Consider the following 15099-nt stretch of genomic DNA (forward strand, 5'->3'; position numbering starts at 1 on the left):
CTGGATTTCTCTGTGTAACCCTGACTGTCCTGGAACTCACTCTGTAGACCAGGCTGACCTTAAACGCACAGAGATCTGCCTGCTTCTTCGTCCCAAGTGCTAGGATCAAAGGTGTATGCTACCACACCTGGCTTTTTCTTTTTTTAAATTTACTTATTTTATGTGCATTGGTGTTTTGCTTGCATATGTGTGTGTGTGTGTGTGTGTGTGTGTGTGTGTGTGTGTGTGTGTGTGTGTGTGTGAGAGAGAGAGAGAGAGAGAGAGAGAGAGAGAGAGCCAGAACCCCTGCAACTGGAGTTACAGATAGTTGTGAGTAGCTATGTGGGTGATGGGAATTGAACCTGGGTCCTTTGGAAGAGCAGCCAGTGTTCTTGGGTGCTGAGCCATCTCCCCAGCCCCTGTAAATTGTATTTTTGTCACAGGCCTTCACTGATAACTCAGAAGCACTTCCCTGACCTTCCCCTCCTTACCCCTGCCACTAGAAAGAGCAAGACAAGGTAGACTCTGTAGAGTAAACCTCTGTAAGAGAGATTGGATTTGCATGAGAAACATGATAAACCATTGGATTTCAGTTCAAGTGTCTGCTAATTCCCTTTCTTCTCCCTGTGTGTGTTTTGGAAGCCGATGAGACACAGGAAGAAGGCAGCTGACAAGAACCTTCCTTGCCGTCCCCTGGTGTGTGCAGTCCTGGGTGAGTGAGTATCAGAAGGGCATTTTCTGAGGCATTGAGAGCTTTTCATGATGAAGGTTTTGGATAATGTGCTTTTTCCTCATCGTGTTACGTAAGAAGTTTTGTTTATCCTATATTCTGTAAATCAACCCCAATGACTAGAGAGTTCAATGAAAGGATGCTGTTGCTCAAAAAAAAAAAAAAAAGAATCTCTCCTGGGAGGAAAATGAGTATGACAGCTTGTCACCAAGATTTCAAATTCTTTTTTCTTTTTACATTTATTTATTTATTATGTATACAGTGTTCTGCCTGCATGTATCCCTGCAGGCCAGAAGAGGGCACCAGACCTTATTACGAGTGGTTGTGAGCCACCATGTGGTTGCTGGGAAATGAACTCAGGACCTCTGGAAGAGCAGCCAGTGCTCTTAACTGCTGAGCCATCTCTCCAGCTGGATTTCAAATCCTTGCTTCTCTTTCTTGGTCTGCATTGATGTGTCAAAAGGTCAGAAGGTTTAAATTTGAGGTTCAGACATGGAAAACTTCCCTTGAGTAAATGTAGTTGAGATGGGGCTGAGAGCTGGTAGATAGGGGCTGCATCCCGGGTCCTTCTGTCTGCCCCCAAATATGCATTTTCCTCAGAGGAATTGGTAGAAGTCTTCATCTCATTTTCACTTGGCTGTTCAACGTCAGTTCCTGATTTAGAAACAGTAATTAAGACTATATAATAAGCTCTGTTGACCAAGAGCCCCACAGACCATTTCAGTCAATTTCTGTCAAACAGGGTGACAGTGAGCTGGGCTAGCCTGAGTCTCTGCGTGTGTGGATGAGTTCCACACTTCCCTCTTTGCTTGCCTCACTGCTCTAGTCTCAGATTTCCCTCCAGCATTTTGTATTTGTGCTATGGTATGAGATATGTGAACAATGAAGTTTCCCTTGTATCTAAAGTTATTGGCAGGTCCTTCTAGAAACAGGAGAGTGAGATGTTTAGTTTGTTAACTTACAAGAGAGTGAACCATTTGTTGAAACTTAGTGTGTGAAGCATTTTACTTGTAATTTCCAAATGGCAAGTGTTAAAAAGATGGAATAGCAAATAAATTGGATGCATGCAGATAGATGTTGGCAGGGGATGTCACTCAGTGTGAAGGTGGGGGATGCCATTTATTGTGAGTACAAGGCACTTACAGCTTTGAGAAACGTTTTCCCCCCAACTCAAAGGTAAGGAGCGAATTTCATTGTGCCTGATGCCATTTTTATCCATTCCCCTTTTAGACCTGATGGTGGAGTTCATTGTAACACACATGATGAAGGAGTTCCCTATGGATCTGTATGTGTAAGTGCCATGGTTCATTTTATATGTGCAGACTTACTGTAGAGAGTCAAGTGATAGAAAATTTATGGTCCGTTTGACTTCAAGAAAAACACATTAGTCTGAGAGTTGGCTCAGTGGTTAAGAGTGCAAACCGCCCTTCCATATGCCCTTTGGTTCCATAGGACCCGAGTTCAATTCCCAGCATCCATGTGGTGCAGCTCATAATAGCCTATAACTCTATTTCCAGGCTTTCTGACACCTCTAGCCTCTCTGGTGAACCTGTACTCATGTGTATACACCCACACGCATACATGTGATTGAAAACAAAACAAATCCTTTAAGAAAGAAAATTAAGTCTTTAAAAAAGGAAAGGAAGGAAACATTTGTGTGTGAAGAAATACCAAGAACCATTGTGTTAGTCTTTTTAGAAGGGGAAAAGTACAAACTATAATTTGGGTTCTGCATATCTCTTTATTATCACTTTAATTTTTTTGTTTGTTTGTTTTTTGTTTTTTTGAGAGACGGTTTCTCTGTGTAGCTCTGACTGTCCTGGAACTCCTCTGTAGACCAGGCTAGACTAAAACTCACAGAGATCCACGTGCTTCTGCCTCCCTAGTGCTAGGGTCAAAGGTGTGCTCTACCACCGCCCGGCTTTATTATCACTTTTAAGCTCACTGTGTGGAGATGTGGATAGATGACTTGAAGCAGATCACAAGAGACTGTCACATTTGGAAGATACATGGAACTGGCATGCCATGTCATTTTCTCTGTGTGAGCACCAAAGCAGTCACTAGTATTTAGAGGGTAGCTAGAGGTCAGGAGAGACCTTTTAATCTGTTCTTAGCACACATTGTCTTGATAACCTAGATCCCTACTAGGGAGCAGATTCTGTCTCCAGGGGCCAGGCTGAACTAAGGAGATCTGACTATCCATCGCAGTTGTTTACTTGAGGGCATGAGACACTCCTGAAAGTCATCATATTTTCATGAGGTTTAGGTAAGCCATTTAATTTCCCGTTGCCCCTGCTGCTTTTGCAGTCTTTGTTTTGACACTTTTGAACAGCTGTGACACATTAATGTCACTCCAGGTGTGTCTATTCTTCTTCTTTTAGAAGCAGCTCAGGACAGGCATATTGGTGCAGGCCTGTAATCCTTGCGCTCGAGGGGTGGAGGCAGAAGGATTAGAAATTCAAGGTCATTCTTAGGTACATAGCATTTTGAGGTAAAGCTGAGTCATTTGAGACCTTGTATGCGCGTGCGCGCATGTGTGTGTGTGTGTGTGTGTGTGTGTGTGTGTGTGTGTGTGTGTGTGTGTGAAGAGCTCAAGTTAAGTCTGACAACAGAATTAATACCTTCCTTTTCCCTTCTGAACGTGCAGTTGGTATGCTAGCTTGGCATACTTTATCCCAGTGTCAGGGGTGTAGATATGTCGCTTGTTTTGGCTCTTTTGGGGAGCCTGCCACCCAGCTCCCAAATAAATCACACATCGAGGCTTATTCTTATTTATAAATGTCCAGCCTTAGCTTGGCTTGTTGTTTGCCAGCTTTCTTTTACTTAAATTATCCCGTCTATCTTTTGCCTCTGAGCTTTTTCCATTCTCTTACTTCTGTAAATCTTACTCTTACTCCGTGGCTGGCTGTGTAGCTAGGTGGCTGGCCCCTGGAGTCCTCCTCCTTCTCTGGCTACTTATTTTTCCAGATTTCTCCTTCTATATATTATCTCTGCCTTTCAGCCCCACCTATTTCTCTCTCCTGCCTCACTATTGGCTGTTCATCTCTTTATTAGACCATCAGGTGTTTTAAACAGGCACAGTAACACACCTTCACAGCGTTAAATAAAAATAATAACCTTAAAATAATATTCTACAACATAGATATGTACAGAACTTTATACAGACCAGACCACCAACTTTTCAGATTGCTTACAAATTGTATATGCTTGGTTTCCTAGGTTTAGTGTAATAATATAAATTTTACTTTTGGATTAATAAGTTATAGTTTGCCATACTTTTTGGGTGTTTAGAAGTCTGATGCTAGACTTCAATTCAAAGACCAATGAAACTACTTTTCATACTACTTAGCAGATGAATTTCTGCTTATTTTATTTATTTATTTTTTTTTTGGTTTTTTCGAGACAGGGTTTCTCTGTGTAGCTTTGCGCCTTTCCTGGAACTCGCTTTGGAGACCAGGCTGGCCTCGAACTCACAGAGATCCACCTGCCTCTGCCTCCCGAGTGCTGGGATTAAAGGCGTGCGCCACCACCGCCCGGCTTTTGGTTTTTCGAGACAGGGTTTCTCTGTGTAGCTTTGCGCCTTTACTGGATCTCGCTCTGTAGACCAGGCTGGCCTCAAACTCACAGAGATCTACCTGCCTCTGCCTCCCAAGTGCTGGGATTAAAGGCGTGCGCCACCACCGCCCGGCTGAATTTCTGCTTATTTTAGATAGAGCCTTTGGAAAGCAGTACCCTTAGGGATTAGAAATGTTTTTGCTATAAACTTTCTGACTTGTTACTTTCTTTTCTTTCTTCCTTCATTTGTTTTTGAATTTTATTTATTATTATTATTGTTTTTGTTTTCCTGAGACAGAATTTTACTACATTGCTCTGGCTGTCCTGGAACTCACTTTGTAGACCAGGCTGGCTTTGAACTCACAGAGATCCGCCTACCCCTGCCACCAAGTGCTAGGATTTGAGGCATGGGCCACCACACCCAGTTCTATTTATTATTATTCTTTATGTGCATGATCTGTGTGTGTGTGTGTGTGTGTGTACGTACATGTGCTTCATCAGGACAGAGGACAAATTGACAGAGTTTGTTGGCTCCTTCCACGGAGTGCCCTGGGATTGAACTCAGTTGTTAGACTTGGTGGCAAGTGCCTTTATCCTCTGAGCCATCTCTCCAGCCCCTGCCACATTATTAATTTGGGTTGTTGTTTTGAGACCTTAGCTATGCAAACCAGGCTAACCTCACACTATGATCCTCCTGCTTCAGCTTTTAAGTACTGGGATAACAGGTGTGCATCACCACTCCTAGGTATTTCCTAATTTTAAAATATGCTATTTAGTCAGGCCATCGTGGTGTACACCTTAAATCCCAGCACTTTGGAGGCAGAGGCAGGCAGATCTCTGAGTTCAGGGACAGCCTGGTCTACAGAGTGAATTCCATAACAGCCAGAGCTAAACAGAGAAAACCTGTCTGAAAAACAAAAAACTCTTTGTGTGTGTGTGTGTGTGTTATATTAATGTACCGTTTACTTTGTATTATAAATCACTGTAGTGTATGTTATATAAATGTACTATTTACTTTTCTATTATAAATCACTGTAGTTTTAGTTTCTCATTTTATAACTAAGGAAACTGAGGCTAAGTTGATTAGGTGCTTTTCTCAGGGTTATTCTTAGAGTATCTTTTACATGTGAATCCATTTTTTCCCCCCATTTTGTTTTTAAGATGGGTCTCATGTAGCTAGGATGGCCTTGAACCCCATGTCAGTAAGAATGACTTTAACTTCTTATCCTTCTGCTTCTATCTCCCAAGTACTGCGACTACAAGTGTGCTCCATCATGCTAGACCAAAACATTTTTCTCTATTTTTTTTTGAGACAGGGTTTCTTTGTGTAGCCCAGGGTGTCCTGGAACTCCCTCTGTAGACCAGGCTAACCTCAAACTCAGAGATCCACCTGCCTTTGCCTTCTGAGTTCTGGGATTAAAGGCATGCCCCACCAGACCTGGCTCCTAACTTTCTTACTGTAAATCTTGGGCTGCCACTGTCCTTTATAAATGTGTTATCTATTAATGTACCAAAGTACTCCAGAACCTAGTAGTTTAAGATGAATATTCATAATTTCACAGCTTCTGTGGTTTAGCAATCTATGAGAAGTTCAACTGGGTATTTTTAGCGTAAGACTTCTCCTGGATCTACAATTTATTTATTTTAGACCGATTCTCATGTATCCCAGGCTGGCATTTGCTGTGAAGCTAAGGATGACCTTGAGCTTCTGATCCTTTAGCTTCTATTTGCTGAATGTAGGATTGCAAGCATATGCTTTCCAGGCTTAGTTTTATGTGGTGCTAGGCATAAACCCAGGTCTTTGTGCATATAGGCAAGCACTCTACCAGCTGAACTATGTCGCTTGCCCTGGCCTGAAACTTGTGTACAGCCTAAATGTGTCAATTTGCCTCAGAAGGCTGTGGAAAAAGTGTTAGTTGGGGCTGAAGGCCAGTGAAGTTCTTCCTGGGTTGGAGAACTTGCTTCCATGCTCACTTAATAGTTATTGGTAAGTCTTGCTTAGGTGTTTTCTAGATGTGTGTGTGTGTGTGTGTGTGTGTGTGTGTGTGTGTGTGTGTGTGTGTAGGTCAGAGGACAGTTTGCAACATTCAGTTCTTTCCTTCCACCATGTGGGTCCTGAGGGATCAAACTTGGTTCTTGGGCTTGGTAGCAGGCATCTTTACCATCCGAGCCATCTTGCTGGCCCCAGCCGCAGTTCTTCACCTGGATCTCTTTATAGGTTGGTGAATATGGCAGTTAGCTTTCTTCAAAGTGAGTAATCCAACAGAGAAAGGAGTGTAGAGCTCTAGATGGAAGAGGCAGCCTCTGTTATAATTGAACACCAAGTATTCTGCATTTCTTTTGGTCACATGGTTATAATGTGGGGGGAATTATTCAAGAGTGCTTTGTTTGATTGTTACTTGTAAGTCATGTTTTGGAAACTCCAGTGCAGCAGTGTTGGGATGTGGCCTAATGAGAGTTATCTAGATAGTGAGAGCGCCTCTCTCCTGAGTGGATCAGTGTCAACTGAAAAAGGGCTAGAGGTTGTGAGCTCACGCGCACCTTCTCTTCCTCCCTTCCTCCCGGCCTTCAGCCCCTCGTGTATGTTTGTGTGCACAACTGTGTGCAAGCTTCTTGTCCTTATTTCTTCTGTCTTCCACTATGAATGATGCGTAGAAGATTCTCCCTTCCTAGATACCAGCACGTTGATACTGGACTTTCCAAGGAACAAATTTCCTTGTAAATTATTTCATCTGAGACAGAGGATGTGAGTTCTAGGAGGCTAGGATTGCCACGAATCATGTTTTAAACAGTATCACAGTTGCATGGCTAATGAGTTGCATAAGCAAGTTCATACTCATTTCTTCTGATCTCAAGGTTGTATTCTCAGCCTTTTTTTAAAATAAGGAACAAAGGAAAGATAGAGAGAGAGAGTGACCACATTGGCAGGACCTCGGGGAAAGCTCCATTTGACCTAATCCATAAAGAAACCTGAGGAGTTTTCTCTGTGTGGATGAGTAGGGAAGAGGATCCGATGGGGCCAGCTTGACTAGTTCCGGTGGGAAGAGTGCATAGGAGAATATGTTACAGTGTTCATCTGTCCACCTGACCCCGCTACCAGCTTACCGTGCATTTTCTGTACTCCCCAAACCTAACCTCGAGTTCCTAACTTTGTCCCCGAACGTTGTTTCTGTATTGCTTTCTTCTCCACCTGCTCCCTGGTTGACCGTTCTGAGGTTATGGAAGATGGTGAAAATGAAGAGGAGAAGGTTAGGCAGAAGCTCCTACCCTCAGTCTGCATTCACTGTCTCCAAGCCTGTATCCTGGATGTGTTCCCGAGTCCCCTCCCCCGCTTCCATTTCCTTCCTCAGTTTTGGTATTTGGAGCATCCCGTCCTTTTTAGGTGAACTTGTCTGCTCCCAGCTGGGCGGCAGGCCAGGCTGCTGCTCTCACTTCTCATTATGTACAGCCTCTCAGCAGCACAAAGAGGGGTTGAAAGCCAAATGAATTCCTCCCTTTCAGATAAGTTTATAATCCCCATGGTGGAGTACAGAAAGATTTAGCAGCCAGAGTCAGAGCCTGGACCAGCAGTGAGACATTTCTTCCTTGTGTCTGCATGCTGTAGGGATGGCAGTGACAGGGAAGGTGCTCTCCCAGGGGAGAGAAGTCTTGCTGTAACAGTAGAAGAAAGCCCCAAGTGTAATGTTCATTTCTGCTCCTGCTCTTCTCACTTCCTGTTGCCATCCCTGTTGTTACCACAGGGTTTGAGACTGAGGAGAAATGAATTCAGGAAAATAAATCTTCCTAACTCACTCTTCTGTGGAAGACTTAAGCCCACTCCCCTTCTTTTTTGAGACTGATTCTACAAACGATGCAGGAGAAAAGGAAAGTTAGGAGAAGTTAGAGAAGGCAGGGCTGGCTTTTCTTAGACTAGGAGACCACTATGTGCACGGGAGAAACACGCCAAGAAGCAGTCAATTTGGAATCTTCTGCCAGTATGTATTGTTAAGGATGCACCAATTGTTAAATTTTTTTTCTTTTTTTTTTTTTTTTGGTCTCTCTGAACTGAGGTTAATTTTATTTAATTAATGCAAATGCAACACATCATTGCCTAGTTTAACAAATATCCCACAACAATCTGCTAAATGATAGCCTCATCTGAGCCATGATTTGCCTTAGCCAATCTATAAAAGCTTCTATCAATATCTCCATAAAATTGAGTGATTAGGTCCCAGCTGCGAATGCTGCTGCAGCTTACAAGGATGGCTGAATGCTGCCTGTATGTGACCACTCACACACACCGTGCTCAGGACTGTATGCCAGTGCCTCCAGTGCCTGCCACGTGGGCTGGACCTGGACAAACACACACCTTCGCTGCTGCGGACACTCCAGAGCAGTGCTGAGACACTTCCTTCCTACAGCCCCAGTCTGTGCCCCTTACTTGAAGGCTATAAAACAACACTCCAGAAAGGCTCTCTTGCTGTCTCACAGTCACCTAACAGGTACGCTGTTAGCCTTGTGCTCACAATAACTCAGATTTTACCAAGCATAATGATAATTTAACAAGTGGCATATGCCAAGGAGGGCAAAACACTTTTTTTTCTTTTATTTAACTTTATTTTATGTGCATTGGTGTGAAGATATCAGATCTCCTGCAACTGGGGTTACAGACAGTTGTGAGTTGCCATGTGGGTGATGGGAATTGAACCCAGGTCCTTTGGAAGAACAAGCAGTGCTCTTAACTGCTGAGCGATCTCTCCAGCCCTGGTAAAACACTTAGGATCCCAGCACTCAGGAAGCTGAGGCAGGAGGCTGGACAGTTAGAGGCTAGCCTGGGTTACATTGCAAGACTGTATAAAAAAGAAAAGAAGCCGGGCGTTGGTGGCGCACGCCTTTAATCCCAGCACTCGGGAGGCAGAGCCAGGCGGATCTCTGTGAGTTCGAGGCCAGCCTGGGATACAGAGCGAGTTCCAGGACAGACAGGGCTACACAGAGAAACCCTATCTCAAAAACCAAAAAATATCAACAACAAAACCCAACACACACACACACACACACACACACACACACACACACACACACGAATGAAAACAAAAATCAGCCTAAGAGTGCAGGGAGCACACATAAATTCAGTTCTTAGTTGCACCAACCAAGTAATTAGTTATGTTTCAGCAGCTACTAGTGGTCAGTAGTCCAGTTACTAAACTATTCAGTTATGCATATCACAGCAACGCAGTATTTTGTTTTGCTTTGTTTTGTAGCACAAGTTGGCTTCAAACTTACTATTGTAGCTGAGGATGGTCTTGAACTCTTTTTGTTTTGTTTTGTTTTTTTCAAGACAGAGTTTCTCTGTGCAACAGCCCTGGCTGTCCTGGAACTCGCTTTGTAGACCAGACTGGCCTCGAACTCACAGAGATCCACCTGCCTCTGCCCCCCAGTGCTGGGAGTAAAGGCAGGTGCCATTATTTATATTTTGAGGCTGTCTCTCCTAGCCCTTGCTGGCCTGGAACTTGCCTTGTCACCAAGGATGACCTTGATTTTATGACCCTCCTGCCTTCACGTTTTTTTTTTTTTTGTTTTTTTTTTGTTTTTTGTTTTTTGTTTTTCGAGACAGGGTTTCTCTGTGTAGCTTTGCGCCTTTTCCTGGAACTCACTCGGTAGTCCAGGCTGGCCTCGAACTCACAGAGATCCGCCTGGCTCTGCCTCCCGAGTGCTGGGATTAAAGGCGTGAGCCACCACCGCCCGGCTTCTGCCTTCACGTTTTGAGTGTTGAGATTACAGGCATGAGTCACCATGCCTAGCTTCAGAATTGATGTTTCTATTAGCCTATGTTATATATATGATAATGGGTTTCATTATGATACTTTCATACTTGTACATAATGTATTTCAATCGTATCCCCTCCCCTCTCTCCCTTCCATTCCTGCTAATCTCCTTCCTCTTCTCAGCTCTCCCCTTCAAATTTCATATCTTATGTGTGTGACTGTGCAAGTTCCTTGTCTTGTTGCTGTGGCAAAATTCTCTGACAGAGTAACCTAAGGTCATTTGGCTTACAGTTCCAGTGTAGGCCGTCCAGGTGTATGGCAGCAAGGCTCATCAGTCAGGTGCATTCACAGTCAGGAAACAGAGATGAATGTCAGTGCTCAGCTCCCTTTCTCCGGAACCTCAGCCTGTGGAGTGCTGCAGCCCACTGTTAAATCTTCCCACCTCCATTAAACTAATCTCGATAGTCTTTCACGGGGATGCCCACAGGCTAACCTACTCTAGCTGATCTTTCATAGGCTGATTCCAGATCTTGTTGACAATATGAGCCATCACAGTGGTTCAGAGTTTCATTGGAGTTGTTTACAGGCATGGTAGGTGACTGTTTACAGGAGGGTGGACTGTTTACATAACCATTGGCTATACTGTTGCAGAAAATGTCTCTTATCAACTTCAAATAAATCCTTAGGGAGGAGTGCTTCCCCATGAGCCCCTCTCCTCAAACGGATTTTTTGTTTGTTTTTGTTTGTTTTTGTTTTTTTTCAAGACAGGGTGTCTCTGTGTAGCTTTGGTGCCTATCCTGGATCTCGCTCTGTAAACCAGGCTGGCCTCGAACTCACAGAGATCCGTCTGGCTCTGCCTCCCGAGTGCTGGGATAAAGGTGTGTGCCACCACCGCCCAGTTCCAAATGCATTTTTTTTTCCTTTTTAAATTAATTTATCTTTGGTGTTTGTTTGCTTGTATGTCTGTGTGAGGGTGTCAGATCTTGGAGTTACAGACAGTTGTGAGCTGTCATGTGGGTGCTGAGAATTGAACCCAGGTCCTCTAGAAGAGTGGTTAGTACTCTTAACGGCTGAGCCATCTCTCCAGCCCCTCCAAACAGGTTTTTTTAACTCAACTTAAAATACTTACTTTTATTTATGAGTGTATATCATGTATATGAGTGTATTTAGAGGCCAGAAGGTGTCAATCCTGGAGCTGGAGTCGTGGGCGGCTGTAAGCTGCTCTGTGTGGGTGCTGGTACTGAGTCAGGCCCTTTGGAAGGACAGCAAGCCTTGTTACCTGCTCAGCCCATCTCTTTAGCCCTGATTTTAAATGTAAATAAAAATTAGGTTAGTTACAAGTTAAATTTCTAAAGTTGAGTTTGAGCTAGAGACTAAATGTTTTTTATATTCTGTGCATTCCTTTCCTAAGATTTGTCTTGACTGCATGTACACTTGTGTACCACATGCATGCCTGGTATCCAGACAGGCCAGAAGGTATTGGGTCTCCTGGAACTGGAGTTACAGACAGTAGTGAGCTGCCATGTAGGTGCTAGGAATTGAACCCAGGTTCTCTGGAAGAGCCATCTCTAGCCCCTTCAGGAAAACAGTGTTTTAAACCTTTTTTTATTCTCTGTGTGTGTCTCCAGTGGCTGTGCTGCATGCACGTGAGCACATAATGTGAAGTTGGTTCTCTCCTTCTACCATGTAGGACGCAGGGATCAAACTCAGTATCAGACTATCCCTGTGTAGCCCAAGTTGTCTCAGCCACTTGAGTGCTGAGACTACAGGAATTCACCACCATGCCCAGCCACATTCTGCGCTTGCTGTCATTGGAATAGTTGTGATGTATCTTCCTCCCTGGAAGAGTACTCAGGGAGAGGCAGCAGTGGTGCCCCATTCTAGGCCTCTAAGTGGTTGTAGCCCCATGGACATCACAAATTGTGTGTCTGTGCGGGGAGTGTGGAGTTGTGTGCGAGAGACAGACAGACAAAAAATTGGCAGGATTGTCCTTTTTTGGTATGTGTATATATCTGCCTTCAGTCTTAGTGACCCCAGCAAAGCTGCCTCCCTGAAGGGAGAGCACTGTGAGCTGTGCTGGGCTCTGAGGCTCACCCAGCTTTTCTTTCTACTGCAGGCGGTGTGTCCAGGTCGTGCATAAACTGCTGTGTTACCAGAAGAAGTGTAGAGTTCGCCTGCACTATACCTGGCGGGAACTCTGGTCAGGTAATGGTCCTCCTTGAAATTGTTCTCCTCCTCGGTGCTTCATATGAACTCCTAGGCTTCGCTCAGACTAGTCTTTTCTTCCTTGCAGTTTGTTAGGATGATTCTATTTTCACTTGCACTATTTATTTTTAACATTTCAGTCTTGTTTGAATCTAGACTTTAGCATGCTATGTGGTCCACAGTTTCTTTCCTGTTCCTTCCCGTTCTCTGCCCTTTTTTTTTTGGTCAGCCTTTAGAAACAATTGATGGTTTCTTGAGTTCTAGGGCTAAAGACATAGCTTCGTAGAGTACTTGCCTAGCAAGCATAAGGCTCTGGATTTGATCTCTAGCACTGAGAAAAAGGGAGAAGGAAAAAAAATCCAAGAAGAGGATATAATTTGTTAGCCAGGCATAATGTCACAAACCTGCAATCCCAGCACTGGAGGGAGAAGCAAGTAGATCTCTGTGAGTTCAAGGCCAGCCTGAGATATATAGTGAGCTCCAGACCATCCTGTGCTGTGTAGTGAGACCCTGCCTTAAAAAACAAAACCAACCAAACAAAAATGTCTTGAATCTCAAAGATTCTGGCTTGTGTAGCAGCAAGGAGGAATCAGTGCAAACTTGGATTCTCACCCACTTCCATTTGGTAGCAGCATATGGACTGTAGGGAAGCGGCTGTGTGTTTCCTCAAGATGAGTAATCTCGGGGGGATGGCATTAGGAGGGGTGGGGATGGGGGCGGAGAGATGGGGGGAACCCTGTTCTTTTGTTACATCTGGGTTATTACTGTTTACAGACTGTGTAGATGGCACCACTCCCCCTGTGCCAGAGACAAAACAGAAAATTACAATGGTTACTTTTGTGTTTATATTCATTTGGTGACCCAGTAAAGTCACTGCCACCCCCTGCGTGCGGGAAGTGTCTCTTCTCTAAGGGCACAATTACTGTTAGCCTGCCACCCTTTCTTTTGTGTGACTAAATTGGAGGTTTGGGGAAAGCAAAGACTGTTCTCTGAGGCAGTTGCTTGCTGATAGGTCCTATGGCTTTTGTGACCTGAGGCTATAATAGTTTTCTCCAGATGATTACAGATGAGTGGCTGCCCTACCCATGGGGTGTTCCTCTGTATTCTGAACAGAAGAGATTGTTAGTGTCAGAGCCTTTGTAAGAAACAGGCCAGGAGCCCAGCCCCCGTCCATGGAATTCATCTCCCTTGTTGTGACACATGGTTTCCTCCCAGCTGAATTCGGCTTTCTAAATTTAGTCCTCCATAATGGGAAGTAGAGATCTTTAATTAATGGATTAACAAGGGTTTCAGCAGTTACTGTGTATGACGGTGTAAGGGAGGGCAAGAGAACCACTCTAATGGGGCAACGGTGGCAAGTTTAGTTGGAGTTTTAGGAAAGAAGGGGTATTATGAGAGTTTGAAATCGAGGGCATGTCAGGAGAGATTGGAAGAGATTGAGCTGACTGGGTTAGTTAGATTGTGTGTGTGTGTGTGTGTGTGTGTGTGTGCGCGCGCGCGCGCGCGCGCACACGCGCGTACACTATTGTGTTTGATACTGGTCTTGCTATGTAGCCCAGGCTGTCCTTGAACTCAAGGCAGTCTTCCTGCCTCAGCCTCCCAAATGCTAGACTTACAGGCATGTGCCACCCATACCTGTCAAGTTAGCTGAATGTAATTCTTTTCTTAATAACAGAAAGGACTCTTATTATTTTATGTAGATAATAATATAACTATAGAGCTCTGAAAGCCTAGCATATAAAAGAAAATGGAAAACAGCACAAATGTGTGTATTTGGTGCAGTTGTGGGCTGTAGAGCAGAGGCCGGTGCTTAGCATCTGTAGCTGAGATGAGTTACATGCAGTAGTTAGCGGTTCTGTGATAGCAGCTGTCTGCGGCTCTGGTTCTTGGTTCTCGGCTAGTTCTTCTCGTTCTTCTTCCTTTAGTTTCTTGATCGTTCTTACCTTGGCCTCTGTGGAATGGCTATCTTTATCTCCTGCCCCCCCCCCCGTCCTCTCACTCACTGTCTATCTCACTGTGCACTGCACATTGCTCTCTCTCCCCCTCCCCTGTCCTCTCACTCGCTGTCTATCTCACTGTGCACTGCACACTGCTCTCTCCCCTTCCCTGTCCTCTCACTCACTGTCTATCTCACTGTGCACTGCACACTGCTCTCTCTCCCCTCCCCTGTCCTCTCACTCACTGTCTATCTCACTGTGCACTGCACACTGCTCTCTCTCCCCCTCCTCCCCTGTCCTCTCACTCACTGTCTATCTCACTGTGCACTGCACACTGCTCTCTCCCCTCCCCTGTCCTCTCACTCACTGTCTATCTCACTGTGCACTGCACACTGCTCTCTCTCCCCTCCCCTGTCCTCTCACTCACTGTCTATCTCACTGTGCACTGCACACTGTTCTCTCTCCCCTCCCCTGTCCTCTCACTCACTGTCTATCTCACTGTGCACTGCACATTACTCTCTCTCCCCCCTCCCCTGTCCTCTCACTCACTGTCTATCTCACTGTGCACTGCACACTGCTCTCTCCCTCTCCCCCTGTCCTCTCACTCACTGTCTATCTCACTGTGCACTGCACACTGCTCTCTCTCCCCCTCCTCCCCTGTCCTCTCACTCACTGTCTATCTCACTGTGCACTGCACACTGCTCTCTCCCCCTCCCCTGTCCTCTCACTCACTGTCTATCTCACTGTGCACTGCACACTGCTCTCTCTCCCCCTCCCCTGTCCTCTCACTCGCTGTCTATCTCACTGTGCACTGCACACTGCTCTCTCTCCCCCTCCTCCCCTGTCCTCTCACTCACTGTCTATCTCACTGTGCACTGCACACTGCTCTCTCCCCTCCCCCTGTTTTCCTCACATCTCTCAGGCTCCCGATTGTTCTCCAACGTCCATC

At 45.0% G+C, this 15099-nt stretch overlaps 1 protein-coding gene across 5 annotated transcripts in view; it reads left to right on the forward strand.

Moving 5' to 3' along the window:
* Armh3 (armadillo like helical domain containing 3) overlaps positions 1–15099 on the forward strand; it is a 204478-nt gene that overhangs the window by 73444 nt on the left and 115935 nt on the right. For all 5 annotated transcript variants that reach the window (XR_008212810.1, XM_052711924.1, XM_052711922.1 and 2 more), the window contains 3 exons: positions 622–691; positions 1940–2000; positions 12125–12213. Coding sequence is in view for 4 of the 5 variants with exons in the window: in XM_052711924.1 (XP_052567884.1) it covers positions 622–691; positions 1940–2000; positions 12125–12213 (220 nt within the window). In the remaining variant the exon portion in view is untranslated. The remainder of the gene's footprint in view (positions 1–621; positions 692–1939; positions 2001–12124; positions 12214–15099) is intronic.

This window comes from Peromyscus californicus, unplaced genomic scaffold (assembly GCF_007827085.1).
Source record: "Peromyscus californicus insignis strain IS unplaced genomic scaffold, ASM782708v3 Scaffold_4__1_contigs__length_199733344, whole genome shotgun sequence".
In the NCBI taxonomy this organism is placed as follows: Eukaryota; Metazoa; Chordata; class Mammalia; order Rodentia; family Cricetidae; genus Peromyscus; species Peromyscus californicus.